Source organism: Mycteria americana, chromosome 19 (genome assembly GCF_035582795.1).
Source record: "Mycteria americana isolate JAX WOST 10 ecotype Jacksonville Zoo and Gardens chromosome 19, USCA_MyAme_1.0, whole genome shotgun sequence".
NCBI classification, from domain to species: Eukaryota; Metazoa; Chordata; class Aves; order Ciconiiformes; family Ciconiidae; genus Mycteria; species Mycteria americana.
The window spans coordinates 3,776,748-3,796,001 of record NC_134383.1 but is presented as its reverse complement, the minus strand read 5'-3'; the positions used below and the strand labels follow the sequence as shown (position 1 = coordinate 3,796,001).

The 19,254-nt window shown below is 48.7% G+C and overlaps 1 protein-coding gene across 1 annotated transcript in view; it reads right to left on the bottom strand.

Moving 5' to 3' along the window:
* GRIK4 (glutamate ionotropic receptor kainate type subunit 4) overlaps positions 1–19,254 on the bottom strand; it is a 217,296-nt gene that overhangs the window by 128,680 nt on the left and 69,362 nt on the right. Inside the window, exon 2 of the mRNA XM_075521256.1 lies at positions 15,319–15,450. Within this exon, the coding sequence (XP_075377371.1) occupies positions 15,319–15,400 (82 nt within the window). The 5' untranslated portion in view covers positions 15,401–15,450. The remainder of the gene's footprint in view (positions 1–15,318; positions 15,451–19,254) is intronic.

Sequence of the window (19,254 nt, the reverse complement as noted above, 5' to 3'; positions counted from 1 at the left end):
GTATTTACACAGGAGCCTGTAATGACTTCATCGTTATGTCAGCTTCACACGCTTGACAAGACAGACGCAGGCAAACTTGAGTCTCCTGCCTTCACTTCACTTCCTTTTCATAAAGCCAAGTACAGTGGCCACAGATTAATTTTTCTGTCTCTCTTTTTCTTCCTGGACTTACCTTGAGATGCCCTGATACCACTCAAGCAGAGTGCGAGGCTGGGGTTGCCTCCACATCAACCTATAAATATCCCATACAGCACCGTGCAGCAGCAGAGCCTCAAACGGCTATCAGGGCTAGCTACGCAGCTGAGGTGGGCAACACCTTCACGCTCACACCCCACATCTTCCTTTATTTTTCTGAGCTGTTTATTCCTTCTCCCTCTAGCTATCCAGCAAAAAGCAAAACATCTGGCAGGAAGCTATTTTAAATTTATTTTGGTTTTTGCTGGTCTTTGTGCTTACAGTTTATAGCTCGTTTTCTATCACCTGTGGAGAACTTGCAAAGTCCAGAGATGAAAGGCAACCAGCTGTGCAGCTTACTGTATGTGCCAGCATGGAGAGGCAGAGAGGATGGCTCCAGGAGGAGGTGCTGCTCTCCCGGTGGCCATTCCTGCCCCAAATATTCAGCAATGCAGCATTCAGAGACAGAACTTCCCACGGATGTTCCCACATCAATCTGTGGGTTCTGTACACCATTTCCCGTGGAAATGGCTGTGCCCGTGTCCTGCTCAGGGCAACTCGTGCTGTGCTACAGGCAGCTTATATCCCCTTCTCCAAGCATGGCTGCATGCTCCTGACCTATGCACACCCAGCCTCTTCCATTCATTTTGTTCCCAGTGTCAACAATTTTACCAGCAGTATTTGCAGGGCTGTAGGGACTGAAAACACACAGAAATAGAAAACAGTAACCTAGAGACGGGGAAGGGAGGGAGTTCAAAGTGCTTTCCTGCTAAACAACAACCCAAGCCGCCTGCAAATAAAACTCTGGAGCTCATCAAGTAACTCTGACCACTGAGGGTGCTTAATAAAGATTACTTTTCTATAGCTCCACTTGCCTGAGGCATCATTTGTTCCTAATGAGATGCTCTATGGGATTTAAACGCATGAGAGAAGAACAGGCTTTTCAACCACAGCCATTACAATGAAAACAAGCTTTCTGCTCCAAAACCCAAGTGCTCAGACCCCTGTCCTACCCTGGCAATGCTCCTCAGCCATGCCAAGCTGGACAACCACAGTGCTTGCTTTCTGCCAGACCCGGTAGGCAGCTATCCCATAGCATTACCTCTTAAAGCCTGCTCATGCTGGGGACTTTGAGGCAAGCTCTGCTGAGAGCTGCAGTGCTCAGGGCACTGCTCGCTGCCTGGGCAAAGCCACTGCAGCCTCTCCTGGCCCCCAAAGCCCACCACCAGTTTCTGAGGTGAGCAGCACAACGGGGGCTGGCGAGGCACCTGGAGTGGCTATTGCATGGGATACCTAAGCCTTTGCACAAGTACTGCAAGATATTGCAATGCCAACTCAACCATTCTTTTGCTTTGTCTTGTGTGATCGCTAAGATCATGGTATTTCTGAGCACGCCTAGAATAAAACAGTACTTCTACCCACTGTATCAGGGCCCCCAATGAAACAAGCACGCCAAAAAATTCCACATCCACTGAAACGGATAGAAAGACAACAGATAATAAATGCTAAAGGTCTGCAACTGCCAAGCTATCTTCTGTGCAAGAGATGTGGAACAAAATGTTCTGAAGTGCCGAAGCCAAACAACAGAACAGAGTTCTGCTGCTGGTCAAATGGGAAGATGTGCAGGGCAGCTGAACACGCCCAGAAAACCACTCTGTAGGGTGAATGAAGGAGTATGACTAGGGGCATCCTGCCATGCTAAAATTAGATGCCTGTGAATCAGATCTGGTACAAGATGGAGGCTATCAAATATGCTGTTGAACACCATGGCATGCACACGTGCATCTGTAAGCACAAATTCCGTAAGATGCTGGCAACTACAAAACCCTCTAGCAGTGAGATGGGGCAGCTGATCCTATCAGATACAGGTTAGTGGATTCTTCTTGCCAAGCAGAAGAACCACAAATCAGGGTTGGGAAGGGGGTGAAATCTGTAATGAATGTGGAGATCCTCAGACAAACCCAAGCTGACACCACATTACGACTTTTCAGACTTCATTATCCCTTGGGCTTGGCAAGAAGATCACAGAAGTCTTAAGCTCATGTGGGATGAGCCTCAGGCTAGATCTCAGGCATTCATCCTGGCCTGCACCTCTACGATATGAAACCAGGAATAATTCCAGAGGACACAGCACATACAGACCAGCTGCAGTGAGTCTGCACTGTGCTACAACACAAGGTAGTAAACAGCAATCCCCCCAGCAAGAGAAAAATACACGGGCAAATAGAGCCCCTCCCCTGCCTTCTTCCTGCTATCCCAGCTCTAGCTTCCTCCCTGAACACAATTTTAGCAGCATGAGATGCAAGAACTTCCAGCATTTATAGAGACCAGGTTGTCAGGACAGTCCCAGGAAGAGGCAAAAATATAAGATGGGAAGGCTCTGGCAGGCAATGGCTCGGCTCTGCTTGCTAGCCAGCTTTACTAGCTCTCCTGACAACCACAACAAGGGCTACCAAAGATGTAATATTTACAGAAGACAGTCTCCTTTGAACGGATAGGAGCATAACTCAGACAGGATACCCACGGACTCCTACAGGGGCTGGAGTTTGATCCTGGATCTCCCGCATCCCTTCTGAGACTCCTAACCCACCAATTACTTTGGAGTTGATTTCTCTCTCAAAACTGTCTGAAAACAGCTTGAAAATTCTTGAATTTTCCAAGTACAGAACACAAGATGTTCTGAAACCTCAGAGTTACTAAGAGGAAAATCAAGCCTCATCCCTCCTTGTGCATTAGCCTTTTGTACCTCACATTCAGAACCTCCCCCTCTAAGCCATGTGCCCCTCCTGCACGCCGTAAGTTCCCAGGTTCAGGTACCAGCTTCAGCAGCCAAGAGCAGAGTCCTACAGTGCTGAAAAATGACTGCTGAGCATTAAGATCAGGTCCTTCCCTCCACAGACAATTTTAGAAGCATCTGGAGCAGTTATGCTTTCATGACTATCACTAAAGAGAGATGGGTCAGAAACACGTGAAATGACAAGTGACATCTGCATTAAGTCAGGTGGCCAGCTAAAGTTAGCTAAGAGTACCTGGTTGCTCTTCTGCAACAGATCTGCTCTTGCTGAAGCAGATAATCAGTGCCCATTAATAATTACTAGACTTTCTCTTTGCAATGGAATTGCAGCCCTCAAGATTTCCAGCACTCTCTCTTTTCCTCCCAAATACAGCAAGAGTTCATTCCCTTGCAGCACTCCTTTCCAGTGCTCAAGGAGAAGTATGATTACATTTACCCCAGGAAGCATCAAGTGCTGCATGGCCCTGCACTAGAAATGCTCCCCAGGGACCCACGGTATCCAGAACAGGTATCATCTAACCAGAAGAAGCGGCCTCCTATTCTGCCAACAAAAGAGAACTACCCAAGAAGCTTGAACAAAGATCAAACCACTTACTGAGCAGCAAACAAGATCCTCATGAAAATACAAAGCACTCATGGGCAAACTATTACCTCCCCTTTACTCTTGTGGCTCCATTCTGGAGGATGGCGGCACAGCCAGTCCTTCCCCTTCATCATGCATGGACCCCCGTAGGCTAAGCTTTTCCTTCAGGAATCCCTGCAGCAGATAAAACCTCAGTTTATTAAATAAGGCAGTACTCTAACAAGGGTAATCCACAGATAATTTCACTCATTTAAACCCTATTTCATCTCAACCAAGTAGACTTATTTCCATTTAACAATCTTAATTCTTTTAGCACTTTCCGGCTCCCAAATTGGCTTCGACAGCAGAATTGACATTCAGCCATCATTTTCACATAAAGTTCCATTTAGTCTCTCCAAACCCCTACAGTGTCTGGAGGTGCAAGAGGAATTCATTAGCGGTGTCTTTGGGAAAATGAGCCATCCCTCCCTGCAGCCTTCTTACATTCACAGTCCTCATTTGGCAGGGGTCAACTCAGAGCTGCCAAATGCCGGGCTAAGCTGCTCCTCCACTGCAGATCCCCCCCTGTTGCTCCCCTCTAACTCCACACTCAAGTCCACCTCTGTGCTGACACGTAAGCATCTGCTTTCTTTGCTTCTCTGCCTGCTAAGCTTAGCATTTCACTTTTATCTATGGGCCACAGAGCTAAAATCTTGCAGCCTTTACCCTGCTTGCTTACTCACACGCTCCCTCCCTCATTGCCCCCAGCCCAGGTCTGCCCGTCCCTCCCCGCACAGAGGTCTCCGCCAGCCCTGAGCCCTGTGGTCCATGCCCTGCTACTGCTCCAGGTTACCCCCCTCGGGCATAACCAGCCGTGGTTATGAGCGCCTGTCTCCATGCATCTCCTGGGTCTTCCCCATTTCAGGAGCTCACCTGCAGCCAGGATCTTCACCTTCTGCTTCTCAGGCGTCCTGCACTCATCTCCCCTCCAGCGATAACACCCCAAAGAAGGGCTCGGGGGAACGATGCTACTCTAACGTGATGCCATCCTCTTGGATGGCTTTCCCAGCAACAAACAAAATGCAGGCTGAGGGCACCCATTTGTCCTGCCTGCTCACAGCTATTTTAGGTATGGATTGCGCCCTGGGTGTTGCCCCCTTCTCTCCCACATGCACACCGCTTCTCCTGCCCATCAGCGCAGCCCACAGCTCTGTGCTTTTCATAGCAGATATCCTACAGAAAAGCAAAAGTAATTCTTTCAAGTTCTTCCATCCTTCCCTTTTTCCTCAGCATCTTTTCAGCAATCTCAGCCAGTACCTTCAATCTTATCAGAGTGAGGTCTTCGTGAGGGAGAAGAGGAGCAAGAGGAGCACAAAGCCGGGAGCAAGGCTTTGCAGGGAAGGGCAGAACCTACCCCTCGCAGAGGCCAGAGCCCTGCGTAGGGCCCAGCACGCAGGGACCCAGGATCTGTCTCACCTGCTTTGTCAGCAGGTTGTTCTCTACTTCTGGGGTTGGGACTTTTTCAAATGCTATAGGTTCAAAACACCTGCATATCAAAAGCTAGAGCTTCTGAACCCAAGCCAGGACAATTTGGGCTTTTAGCTTCACAGGGGCGTGTTTATCTTAAACTGAGCCACAAGCAATTAGCTGCAGAGGAGCACTTGAGATAAGTGCCCTTTCAGGTCAAAAGCACCTTTTCTGGGAAGGTTGCCCAACAGCCCTGCAGTGCCTAATGCTAGCAAGAGGGCTTTAACACCTCACTGAGCTGAGCGCTGCACACCTTGCATCCAGGAGAGCTGGCCCCTGAGCTTGCAGTCCACCCATTTACAGAGCAAGGACGAGTGAACTTGCCAAGAGCTGCACAGCAGGAGAACAAGGAACAAGAGAACAAGGAACCCCTGAGTACAAGGCATGTCGCTTCAAACAGAAAGAAACCCTACCTAACACTCACCGTGTGAAGATCTCAGCTCTGCTCCAACAGACTGTTACAAGCTGGAGTTGCCTTGCTGTCTTCCTCCTCCCATCTGCCATCCTCCAGCTTGCCTTCTCAGAAAGGTTATAATAGCTCATAGGTAACGACTTTGGCTTTATCTCAATTCACCTTCAGAAACTTGGGCTGCTACCTTAATCTGCAAGGCTGTCCTCCACCTCGCTTCCTGAAAACGACCTTCAAATCACGTCATAGTCACTACAGGTATGCATCTCCCTAAAAGCAAGCAACCGTGCTCTTCAGCCATGTATTCACCGGTGCCCTGTCCTCAGCAGTCAGCCTTAGAACCCTGCCCTCCCACATCCGCAGCTGCTGCCTGGACGGAGGGCTTGCTTCCCCTGCGTGCTTATTCAAATTTTGTAACTCAACCCAGCTCCTGTCCACATCCAAAAATCTCCTGCTCAATTCGGGTGGTTCTTTAAATGCAAGTTAATTGGTCCATGGGGAGGAACAGTGCTGACGCTGGCACTAAGTTTTCAGGTGCTCTCTGTCAAGCCAGCACTGCTTTGCAGTGTGATGGCACTCACTCCAGCAAGGGTCTGCTAAGGCTATTTAATTCAGGCTTATTCTGCAGTGAAATCAAGCTCACTACAGAGTGTGTGAAATCCATCCTTCCTCAACTGCCCACGCGGACAGCCAAGGGTGAGGGCTGGGCAGCGGTAGTCTGTAACGCAGACTAATGCACAAGCCTATCTCATGCCGCACTGGAGCTTTCTGCAGAAATTCCAGCTTTGCTGAGTTTGGCTCAGAGTTGGAATTAATTTTGGCAGCTGTTTAGGCACGAAACCAAGCATCTTTCATTCATGTAATTGACTTTTTTATTCATATATATATACATGAAAAAATAATGAAAGAAATGACAGAGTAGCTCTTGCTGTGACTAGCTTTCACTCTATGAAACAAAAAGATCTGTATTAAAAACGGCTCAGCAGCTAAATACACTAAGTGCTGCCCAGGGGCAGTAACAGTATTTAGATATAAAACAGGTTACATGGCTCTCAGATCCTGATCCTTCGCTCAGGAAGAATCTTCAATGTTCAGGAACGACAGTCAAAAATCAGACCTCTGAAGCAAAATTCTGTACACGCACCTATCCGTGTCCGCCCTCTGTCGCTCCCCCTGCAACTGCACAGGACTGTGCCTGTAAGAGATATATATATATGTGCGTGTGTGTGTATATATATATATATATACACACGACCTTTTCAGTGACCAGCCCCTCTCTCCCTGGCTCCTCTCCTTCAAGCACACTTTCCTCTTCCTGCTGAATTAGCACCTACTTCGAACCTGGTCACCTTCCAGACCTACAGAGTACAGCACGGGGCAGCAGCTGGCTGCTGTGCCCAGGCACACCACAGCTTTACCCGTGCTGGTGAGCAAATAACTTTCATTAAACAAGCAAATGAAAAAATAAAGCACTATGCTGATTTGCCACTTGAGCAACATGGCTCTTTTCCATAACTACCCGTGGACTTTCCCATCCAGATGCTCTGCACACAGAGATCTATACCTATATAATATGTGTGTGGATATATAATGAATCAAAACAAAGCTTAAGGCCTCTTGGGATGTACAATGTAGTCTGCGGCTCAGACATTAATGAACAGGAAGAGATCAGTAAAAATAACTCTGCCACAGAGATGCAAAACACATAAAGAGATGGTCTGTCTTGCTGAATCCACACCGCTCCTCACTCCATGCCCTGTAGCACTGATCTAAGATATAAATCTGCTTATTATTTATTATTCATATGATTATAATGCTGGATTCCTTAGCTGTAGACTAGGACCTCATTATGTTTTATGTGGCAAAACCGCAGCCTGGAGAGACACACGCGCCCTCCCGCACCAATCTCCCGGAGGAGGCAAGGGGCACAGCCCGCCCCGAGGCGCGGGCGAGCGGGCAGCCTCGCGGGCACGGGGCTGCCCGGCACATGCCACGGCCACCTTTCTCCTGCAGAGCCATCAACGGCAGGGCAGGTCGCCCCACTTTGCACCAAGTCCTTCCTTCTTCCGTGAAGGCTCCCTGGAGCATGCGGCTCAGTCCGTTTTAAGCCAAATGCATTCAACCCTGATCACATGCAATTCAAGCAGAAACAAACCTCTGTGGTGGAGGAAACCATCAGTCTCTCCCTCTTTGGTATCCAGTCTTCAATCAGCATGCCAAATAGGCCCCTCCCTGTTTAAAATCCAAGCGTGAGGAAGCAGGGATGCAGGACTTCTACATCCCTCAAGTACTGCTGAAGTACTTGCTTGCAGCTCAACCCGATTCCCACTCGCTTTCTCCCAGGGCTCCTTGCTCGGAAGCGCTCGCTTTCCTCCCGCAGTTTTCGCTCGCACTTCGATGGTGCTAATGAGCCTCCTGCCTCTGCAGGCAGAGAAGCCGCCCGGCGCATCCCCAGGAAAACTCGCGCTCGCAGAGCCAGTGGAACAGCGTGCAAAACCCTGCCAGCGCACAACGACCACCCAGCGACCACCTTCTCCTCAGACACCAGCCTCAGCACACATGAAGGGAGCCCGAACGCTCTGCCCTAGCGTCCAACATCAAAAGCATTCAAGAAGAACGCTTTTCACCTGATCATTTCAGAGAAGAACGGGTTAGATAAGAGACCACAGCAGTCACCAGCAGGGTGCAAGCCCCTCTTTGAACAGCTTCAGTTGCCTTTTCCTGGAAAAAAAGGCTCCTTTTATCCTGGAAGTAGCCTCCATGGATGAGTTGCCTTTACAAGACCACTCAGGACAGGGAAGGTATGGCTAGGAGATGGGACACTGTTAGCCACTCTTCCTAGCACTGTAACACAGCAGTACCTGGGGAGAACTGCAAAGAATCAAAGGGCGAGTCTAGGCAAGGCATTGCTGAAGGGGCCTGGCATCTATACCAGTGACTTTATTTTTAAAAATAAAGATTTATGCACGTAACTCAGAAAACATAAATAAAATATCACTCTCCTAGAAGAATAATGAAAACAAAATTAAATGGGCAAAGAGTTAATAAATTAATATTGTATTTTTCTCTACTTCTCACTACTTTTCAGCAGCAAATGACAAATAACTATGAATCTACTTCACCTTAATGAACTTAACTGGGCCTTTTCAATACTGGGGGAAATTAAACATTTACAGTGTTTCAGCCAGACAAATTTACTAAGTCATGCATCAACAAAGATGTAGATACCTCTCCTCCTACTACTACTCCACAGTTCTCTATTTCTTTGGACTCTCAGATTCTAGGAAAGTCCTGAATGAAATGTGAAAGCCTTTTAAAAAAAATAAGATAAAATCAACATAGGCCAAACCCTACATACAAGTGCTGAAACGAGCCCAGTGAGGCATGAGTCGAGCAGGGGACAGAACTGAAGCTCAGGCACCAATAGTCCTTCCCAGCTCCAAGGACGGGGTGTGCTGCCGGGCCATATCCCAGGGCAGGTCTCCAGGAGATGGGCGACTACTGTGTGGACTTGAGGGGAGCCATGGGGCACCCGGGAAAGCCTCTAGCTTGGGTTCCTAGGGACTAGGACCCCAACATACACATGGAAAGCATCTGCCCACATTTAATGTCAACCTAGCTGCAGCCCACACCTGCTCCCGTCACTGCAGCATGGGGACAGCCCTCTGTTCATGCCTTATTTCTTCAGATGCAACTTGGCAGACATTCTGCAAACAGGTAAGTCCTCCTCCGTCCCTCAAGCCCAGAAGGTGCCCCTCGACCTGACCCCCCGCGCAGCTACACCCTCCTCCCACCCCACTCCTCAAGCCAGGCTGGTATTATCACAGTCCAAACATGACGGGACTTGAAAGCGTATGTCCAACGAGCACTGCTGCCCTCGGGCACTGCGGCCCCACAGCTCTCAGTAGTGACCAGCGCAGAGGATTGCTTTTAATTCTTTACAAACAGTTAGGTCCATGCACAGAGTAGCCAGCTAACCACCCGTGTCTCAGTGACCTGCTCTGTTTCCAGCCCAGTTCTTCCCCTCCAGTCCGCTGCCTTCTGGCGAGCAGGCATTAGCTGTGCCCCTCCTGCACAGGCAGTACCTCACACCTCTGCTCCCACCGCCAGCGGGACAGCTGGCCAGAAAGAGTGGCTGAACCCCTACCAGAAGCTTTGTTTTCTTAAGCACTAATTGTAATTACAAGTGGAAAGGTTTTCCAGCAACAGCACCACCATGTGAGACTCAGAGATCGTTGCTCTGCTTTAAGCTGATTCCAGAAGCCTTGCTGGGTTCAAAGCCAGGGTAAGGCCATTTCTCTGCTGGGGAATAGCAAATTGGTGGACAGCAGTTTATTGCAGTTGCATCGGTATCATCCACAAAGGCCTTGGATGTGCCAGAAAGCAGCACTGCATAAGGAAAGGCGTTTGAGCTTTGTCTGTCTGTTAAACGTGCTCCTCTGCCTCCGCGCAGGCAAGAGAAGTGGAGTTTCAAGCCGTGTCAGCAAGCTGCCATCAGGATATGGGGGTACTGGGGCTGGCACAAGCCAACCTGCCACAAAGCCACAGCTCTCCCTGCCTGCCATAAAGGGCACAGTCACGTTTCTCCCCATCTCGGACCGCTCCCCTGGGAGGAAGCATTTGTACCTGCCCACGGGGGCCGACATCGACATTTTTGTCTTACAGCATCCAAGGGACTGACTGCACCTTCCTCATCAGTGGCACTATCATCCTTTAAAACCGTAACGTTAAATAACGTGCTGCCTTGTGGGATCTTCTCTGCAGTGCCTTTAGGAGAATTATGTATATCCTCTGGGAGTTGGGGAAGCTGAACTAAATGGTCCACAATTCTGTTCATTGCCATTATCATTCATTTTTGCCTTACACATTTTTAATGCTCGGTGCTTCTTCCTTGCTTCAGCCCTCCAGCTCAGACCCACCAACGTACAGACTGCACTGGACAGGGCAGAAGCACACCGTGCAGCTATGGGGCCTTCAGCTCACTGTGCAAGCAGCTCAGTATCATAAGCACCTCAGGAGGGTAATTACGCAGGGATGCAAGGCCACGCAAATGATGCTCTGCTACACAGGTCTGCGACAGGGTGATAGGTAGGAAATAGAGAGGCACTATACAATCACAGCGATGCAGTAAAAGCTGGATGCATGTCTCCAATCTGCCTCTTCCCACCTACTTCAGCATGCACAGCTAAATGCCAGTGCTTTCCCACGACTCCACATGCTCTGGGGGATCCCAAGAACATTTTCTTGACATTATAGTTCCACGATCAGAGCAGGTGTAGGAGATTCACAGCCCTTTAAGTATTCCAGATTTTTGGAAACATGCCTAGAAACAAAGACAAATGTCCCAGGCTGGCACCTCTAGTGACACCCTACTGTCAGTTTGGATTCGTGGAGCCTTTGACCACACACTGCTTCTCCGATGGATGAAACCCTACCACAAGCACTGGGACAGCAGTGCAGATTGCTTCCATTATCAGCTGAGCAAGCGGTGGATGCATTTTCACTGGGTATGCGTTAGAACAACACTAGGTTTCACGACACAAAATACCCTAAATGCTAGAGCTGCATCTTGCCTTTTGTACAAAGTTTGCAAAGTTGGGAGGTAGAGGGAGGGAAGGGATTTGGACAGACAGAGGCAATTACAAAAAAGAGCACTTTAAAGAGCTGCAGGGCTGAAGGAGGCCTTGCAAGGAGTTTGTCAGTAGATCGTATGTCAGTGCTACTGAGCCTACTGCTAGTTAGGGCAATGCCATGTATAAACTACAACTTTGGCTTGTATATGAATTTTAAATGAGCTGTTAGTACACCCAATGAATCTAGCAAGAGAATACCAATTTAGGGCTCTGACGGTCTGCTCTATAAGACCAAGTAAATAACTCAGTAAATAACTCAAGTAAATTTGCTGACACTTTATTGAGCATGAGTGAACAAACAAAAAACAAAACCAGAATTACTCCTACAGCCAGTACATGCCGCAGGAAACCACGGCGAGGGGAGGTGCTGGCCCACAGCGCACTGCACCAGCCATCTTCCTTGCCTGCCACTGGGGAGGGCAGGAGGGAGCCGATATCCTCCGTGCTTTTGGTGCGGGTGGATGCAAGACAGCATGTGCAAGGGCACGTGTTGGGCAAACACCAGCTATTGGGTTTTGTTCCCAGGACATTTTGGTAGGACATACATTGGCTGTTTCAAGGGCTGCAAGATGTCCCGAGGCAATTCCTCACACACATCCTGGAGCTCTTGAAAACTTCGAGAACGTGCCCATTCCTGCCTGCTTCTTCATACCCTGATCACAATCAACTTTTGACCATCTAAGGAGATAACACCTCAACAAGGCAGACCAGGTGAGCTGACTGATAAACAAAAGACACTCTCAGTAAAAAGACACTGTTTTGGATAAAGCATGTGGGTCAGTGTTTTTCACTACAAAGGACTCCAGAACAACGTGAACTAGGAGACTTTCTCCGGGATGGGATGAGAAGGGAATACACAGAGTTTAAGGCTGAAGAAAAAGGCTGAAAAAAAGGTTTGCACCAACGTTTTTTCCTGTGTATCCAGGAGAGAAATAGAGCGCACGATAGGCTACAGATTGTTCCTATGCATGCCAAAGTCACAGAGAAGGTCACCCTGTAGCCTATATCCTGCTCATTTTTTTGCATAGGTGATGCCTCTAGAGCTCACTGCAATGCAACACTCATCGTTGGTCCTGTCCAGGCTAGCGAAACTTCCTATCACTGTGTGCTTAAAGATTAAGCACTCTGCTGCCTAGAAACTCCAATGAGAAATATCAGGGCCAAGATCCACCCAAAACCCCAAGAAAGCAGCAGCAGGGAAGCTCAGTGCTTAGTTTAAAAGCCAAGCCAAGTGCCCCTGACTCAGCATCCCCGCGTCTCCTTCTACCCTGGAAGCCAAGTGCAGCAGGCAATAATCTCTTCTAGCAACTTGGTGAAGAAACCAGACATGGCATTGCCTATGTTCACCTCACATTACTAATCATATAACTGTGCATTTGAGCAGTCCATTACCAGATGGTTTTCAGAATTATTTTAAATGTTAGCTTGCATTGTCTTTGAATATTTAAACGTTCATGCTGGTCTGTTTTCCTTTTCTATGCAGTGCATTGATTTATGTTGCTAGATACCATATCTCCCTGCCTTGCCAAAAGCATGCATTTGGGAATGATTTCAGGGCTGCTAGTAATATTTTTTCTCTCCTTTTATTTTGTACTTTATTTTTATTAACTTTTTTGCTGGATATATTGTTAAAATAAAACCGCGTCTTGAAGAAACAAAACCAAAACCCCAAACCCCTCCTCAGCTCTTTGCCCATCTGCTTCAGACACCATTTTCAGAGAAGTTAGCTCTGTGGCCATGAGCAAAGCAAAAGCAGTAGGTTTGTACAAACATACCTGAGCTTCCCCTCCCTCAGTAAATTCTTGCGTTAGGCTCGCATGTGGGAATCAGCCGGGTCCAAGGTCAGGACTGCTGGTGTCCCATTCTCAAGAGGCAGCAGGTGACTGGAGACACCTGTGACTTGACTGCAGGGTCTGTGGCCAGTCTAACATGTAACACTATCTGGCACAGAAGCCACAACCTCCAGTGCCTTTTAGAAGGACTGGCAAAGTTCCTTCTCATTCCCTCAACAACATTACTCCTTCTTTGAAATCTTGACTTCTACATTGCCTTTGCAACATCCTAATACAAGCGCTTCAGTCCTAGGAGGATTCAACAGACAGATTTGCACTGCCTTGCCCTGTGCAGGCTAAGGAAATCCAGAATTTCCATCCTGGACTAGGCAGCGGTGGTGTAACTTTTAACAGCAACTGTGTCTGGAGCAGCTCCATTATTTTTTGCAAAGGAAAGTCAAAAGCAAAGAATTCCTAAATGCATGAGGATTTTAAAACTGGAGAGACAGGTCCGAGAGAGCACGGCCTCAGTGCGAAAGAGTTGAAAACCACTGGTGGAGCAATCTCTGGGACGGAGACCAAAGCAGCGGCAGGCGGTTGCTGGGTAACTCCGCACAGCAGCCTAACCACCAGCGCTGCAGCCCTCGGCCTCTGCAGGTACGCAGTGCTAAGGAGGAGAGGCTTACATTTAACCAGCACGCGCTTAGCTATTCACCACCACGCATCTCTGCTAAGCGCAGAGGCATACAGTCTCGTACCTGTACAAGGCAGTGGGACCGGGACATGTGAACCATGCCTGCGTTCAAGTGTGTGAGTAATTTCTGTTACGGACATGCCTTCAGGCCCCAGCAGTGTGCCAAGATCTCCTTCACCCAGCAGCGGATACCAGGCACAGAAGACAAAACTAGTATTTGGACAGATGGAGGGAGACAGATTTTTTTACCACCACCGCAGTTGCTCATGTGTCCCTGGAACACACAGACATCCCGGCTTCTTCTTGCCTGCCCTGAGGGGTCAGCACTGACTGCCTCACAGCAGCCACCATCAACTCCGTTTAGGGAGCTCCTGAGCGTGCACCAAGCTGAGACCTGGAAGGCAGGAGCTAATCCCGCCTGGTAGCTGCCCCCAGCGCGGCGCAGCACAGATTTTCATTTCCAGTCCTCAGCCAGGAACACAAAAGCACGGTCCCGTCCCTCTCAAACACTTTCCCATTTCACTCTGGGTTGCACTGCGGAGGTGGACAACCACGCCAGCTCCCAGACCGGTTTGCAGCCCAGCGCCGCTACGTGCGCTGCTGGGGAAGCTCCCCTTCCCCTCACGCTCCCAAGCACCCACAGTACTTTCCCCACAGAAGGAGATGGCTGGGGCACAAGGCGTAACGAAGGTTCTTTGACTTTCAGCATCCTGATAACATACCGTCCATCCCCATCCCTGTCTGCTGGCTCAAGTGGAGGATCTGCCAATCAACATGAAATGCAGTCTGCAGAGCTGAGACTATGCAGCATGAGTGCTCCACATGAATCACAGATGCTGGGGATATAAAACACCCAGCCACCCTTCCCAGACTCCTGCCAGCACAGACCCTCCCTTGCTATATTTCTGAGCTGCTCCATGCTCCACTAGCAGAGGGGAGAAGTAATTTTACTTCAAGTGTCACCTGTGAAAGTTGCAAATGGGGACAGGAATAGATTAGCTTCTTATCTGCAACAAATAGTTGATAAAACCAGGTAGTAGCTCCAGAGAGAAGAGTCAGGTAAAGCAGTTTCCTTTCTAAACAACAGAGCAAAGTGTCAATACTATGAAGCAAGTTTCATTACAAGGTTTCTGGATGCATTTCTTTTCCCTAATCTGCACAGGCAGCAAGTGAAGATGACGGTGCCCCTTCCTGAACACTTTTTAATAAAGCCCAAAGGAGACCGAATGCATGGGACTCTCTTACAAATGGAGCATTTTGGAGCTATTAATGTTCTTGTGGCACCGCTTAACTAGGTTCAGTTGGGGCTCAAATACTCCTTGCTCATCAATGTGGGGACAAATACATTTGTGACAAAAAACTATTTCCTTTTCAAGGCGGGTAGGCTGTAGGGGGGAGTAAGTTTCATTCCGCAGTGCCTCTTTGAGGAGTGGCTTTCACTTCAAATTTACACAGAAAGAGATTCCCATCAGGTAACGTTACCACCATAAAAATCAATGCAAATACTTACACTCAATGTAAACTGCATTTCATTTACAAGATGAAGGAGAGAACGTTTCCAAAATGCAGGTGGGACACCGTAGCTCCGCAAGCGCCTCAGCCCCACCCGAACAGGGAGCCCCCCACCAAGACAGGGAGCCCAGCCACCGCAGGCAAGGCTTGGCTGCCCTCGTCCGAGCACGTCTACGCAGAGCGGCCCAAACGGCGAGTGGGAGGATGGTTAAATGCAGGGCAGAGCAAGCTTTGCACTCACCGATCCGCAGGGAATGGGGGCTGGCAGCGATCTTCATTAGCCACAGCAGAAGGAGCACCAGAGGCGCCAAGACACGGGGCATCTTCTATAAATCCTCATGGAGCCCTTCGGTGGTCTGGGCATGACATAACTCTGCAGAGAGAGAGCACACGGCACCGTGAGCACCTCGGCTCTTGAACCAGCGACTCAGCAGGATGACACTGCTTCCAGCTTGCCAAGCGCTTGGGACAAAGAGTCTATTTACCAAAGGAGGAGGAAGCTATTTACAGACTATGAATTACTCAGGAATTGGAGTCAAACTGGGCAAAGAGCTACTAACAAAAAATGGAAAAGAAACACAAGGAAAAGTCCAAATATTTCATCTTGGCATTTTTAGCATTTCCACAAAAACAAATGGAAATCAATATTGAGTCACATCTCTAATTTTTCTTTTTTTTTTTTTTCCTCCTCCTTTTTTTTTTTTCCCCTCAAAGCAGCCTGCAAATTAAAATATAATACTGATTTCTGGTTTTAGGATAGGACAAAACATTTTCATACCAGAACATAATTTGAGGGGTGGGAGTCAGAGACAGAGAGTCACTTTGGCCACCAAACTAGAAAACAATCCTTTATACCGCTCCAGTCCCAATGACAGTCACAACCTCCTTCCCTCCCTTTCACGTGCAAGAGGATTGAGGACAAGACGAAAAGCAGGACCATTTTTTTTCTCCTCTTACAAGGTAACACCTCCCCAACACACAGAGGTCTAACTTTCAAAGTTGAAACACCATCAAAATGAAGAGCAGTAGGTGGAGAATCCACAAACCTATCATTAGTACAGGTATTGGACCTGGTTGTCCCACAGCAGACTCCCACAGCACAGTTAAACAAATTTTTAACAAATAGCATTTTAAACAGCTACACAGAGGGTAGATTTTACTTTATAGGAGAAATGGTTGTCCCTCAAATTGATAACATTATCTCCACAGGCAGCAATGTCCTTAAATGCTGACTTTGAGTATTTCATCCGTTACCTTATGTCTCCCTTCTCCAATTTTCTGGCAAACGTTCTCACACTATTCCATTTGTCTAATTCTTGGGCCAAATATTGAAGTCCTGACACAGGCAAGTCTTTAATCTGCCTTTGAATTCACTAGGAGTATTGTTGAAGAAAGACGTAGTTTTTTACTTGCAATTTTTTAATTCACCTATTTTTAGATTACATTTAGACTTCCTCCATCTCATCTCAGCACTCCCCAGAAGGGCTATCCCCTTTTGACAGACAGGGAAGGGAGGCAGAAGAAATATTGAGACGTGGCCATAGAAACAAAGGCAACGCAGGGGCTGAGCAGGGAGCCCCTGCACAGCTCCACTCCCTGGGGCTTGATCTCTTTCTGGACCACATCTCTCTTGGGAAGCTCCCACCAGCAGCCCTGCCTTCTGAGCCGCAATTCTCTCAGTTTCAAGAAAATTGAGGGACCCCATGCTCAACTGTTGGACATTTGAAGAGCATCCTGATTTCAGAAGTTGTGTGCTCAACACATTTGTAAAAAGCAGAAGCTGCCAAAAACCACCTGGAAATCATTAGCCACCTCTGAGAAGGGCAATGGCAATTTTCTCTTTTTTTTTTAGTGGGAGTTACAGAGTAATACCTAGGGAAGAAAAGCCCTAACAGGTTAAGCGCATGGTAAATTAGTTACTTAGAAGCATCAGCAGCAGCAGAGACAGATTGTGGAGCAACGTATCATTTGAGCACTTTGAAGCAGTTATTTCAGAACTTTCCAAGTTATTGACAAAACAGCAGGATCACATCAAATTAGCTCACACCGGTATTACAGCCCAGGCTGCGGAACCAGCGCTCGCAGCACTGAAGTGGCACACAGGCACACACACGTACCCTCTCAAACCTTCCCTGCAGAGCCAGAGAAGGAGCCGGGGCACCGCAAGAGGAGCTTGAGGTCTGCACCCCGAGGAGCTGCACTGCGCTCAGGATCGGCTCCAAAGCCGTTCCCCAAGACTCACAGCCTTGTTTTCCTCCTTTAGGTCCCACTTCTTGCACCGCTACCCTAGGTGTGCTTTCAGTGCAAAAAACATCCTGAGCAGCCCTTGCCAGCCGGTGGCCATTAACAACTGCATCTTGACCAGCAAAGCATCTGCTATAGGACCTCAGACGTGTTTTGCTTTCTTTCTCCTCCACTGCCTCCTCCTGCCTGGCCAAGGCAGTCTAGAAGAGGCTGCTAGAGCCATCGGCGGGAGAGAGGCAGAGAAAGGCTCCAAATGCATCTTGAGACACGACTGAGAAAACCAGCAATTGCTCGTCCCTGCTGTTTCCCCACCACAGCCCTGCTGCAGTCTGCCAGCCGCTGACACGTCACCTCTTTGCTTGAAAGAGCAACTCATCCAAAGGTGTTTGGTCCCAGAAACTAGCAGAAACCTTCAGTGCTTTGCACACTGTCATCTTTAGCAGCGTGCCCGCACCCGCCGGCCCGCTCCCGCTCCCCCTCCTTGCCCCTTGCCTGGGCAGACCCTTCCCTTCGCGCGGCAGCTGCCCGCAGCCCTTGCCAAGGAGGGCGTAGGGATCGACGGCACACGGGTATGGCTGGGTCCCAGGGAAAGGCGGGACACACGCTCTGACTTATCAGCATTTCTCACACAAAGTGAGAAGGAATAAGAGAAGCAACCACACACAGAGGTCAGGGATGCAAAAAGAGCCAGGCCTGAGAAGATGTCAGTGCTAAAGCAGGTTTCCCTGCCACAGTGCCGAGCTCATTCCTCTGGTAGAGGCAGTGAGAGATGACAGCCTTTGGCTACACTCCCGCTATCCTCTCCTCCTCCACCAACATGCACTTCTCCTCCATTACATTGGCCACATCCATCTAATATCATCTGGCAAGGAGTTTTAAAATCATGTCTTTGTGCGGATAAATACAACGATCCCACCTGCAGTAAACACTTTTTATCTGCATCTAAAAGGCAGCCACTGCAAGGGAAAAGCAGGGCAGCAGCCTAACTGTGCCTCTGGACTAGGGCAAGGAAAAGCAGACTAAAAAAAAAAAACCACAACATTTTCCAGCCAAAGCAGTGGAGGAAAATGCCTGCCTGCCATTTGAGGAGGATGCTAGAGTTAACATCCCGGTCGTTCTCTGCCAAAGCACTATGGGATCGCCATGCCAAAATGGGTGGTTCTCATCTTAGACTCTGCAAAGACAAACCGCACGAGGGTAACCACTCCAGGCAAACTAAGAACAGCCACGGTCTGGGGAAGGGTCCCATGACTTTCAGCTCCGAGGGACAGACCTCAAGGCCACCTCTCCTGTTTGCAGCCTGGTTTAGTGAAGAGGCGAATTATGAGATTCCCAGAGAAGCAGTTGCCTTTGCATCACCAGCTTAGAGTTAACAGCAAAGCTAAATAATAAATACAGGGCACCCGCTGTGCTCTGCTACGTGAGCGGCAGGGTTGTAATTACCTAGAACATGGAGCACAGAGGGATGCTGTGTTCACCTAACGCATTACCCATTGCTAAGAACGGCTTCCCAGTACTTTGATTTTTGAGCACGAACCCAAGGAACAGCTGTCAGCAATAGAAATACACCTTGGGGTTCGCCAAAGAGCAGAACTACACAGGCTCCTACAACCCGTACCCATAGACCATCTGGTTGATGGAGGTGCTTGCAAAATACCCAGGGAGTGCAACACAAGGACGCTTCCCCACCATCACACCTGCACCACCGAGCAGTGGGAACAGACACTGGAATTCAAGATGTAGGATAAGAGGGAAAAGAGAGAGAGGATTTTTATTCCTAGCCTAACATCCAGTTTTCTACTCTCAAAGGAGCAAAGGTATTTCAGTCCTCACGGCTCTCTTCATCTCCCCAGTCCCCAGGTTCCTCCTGCCTCCTACTCTCTGAATTCAGGCACGAAAGGGTGGTAAACACAGTTCAAACCCCTTCGTTGTA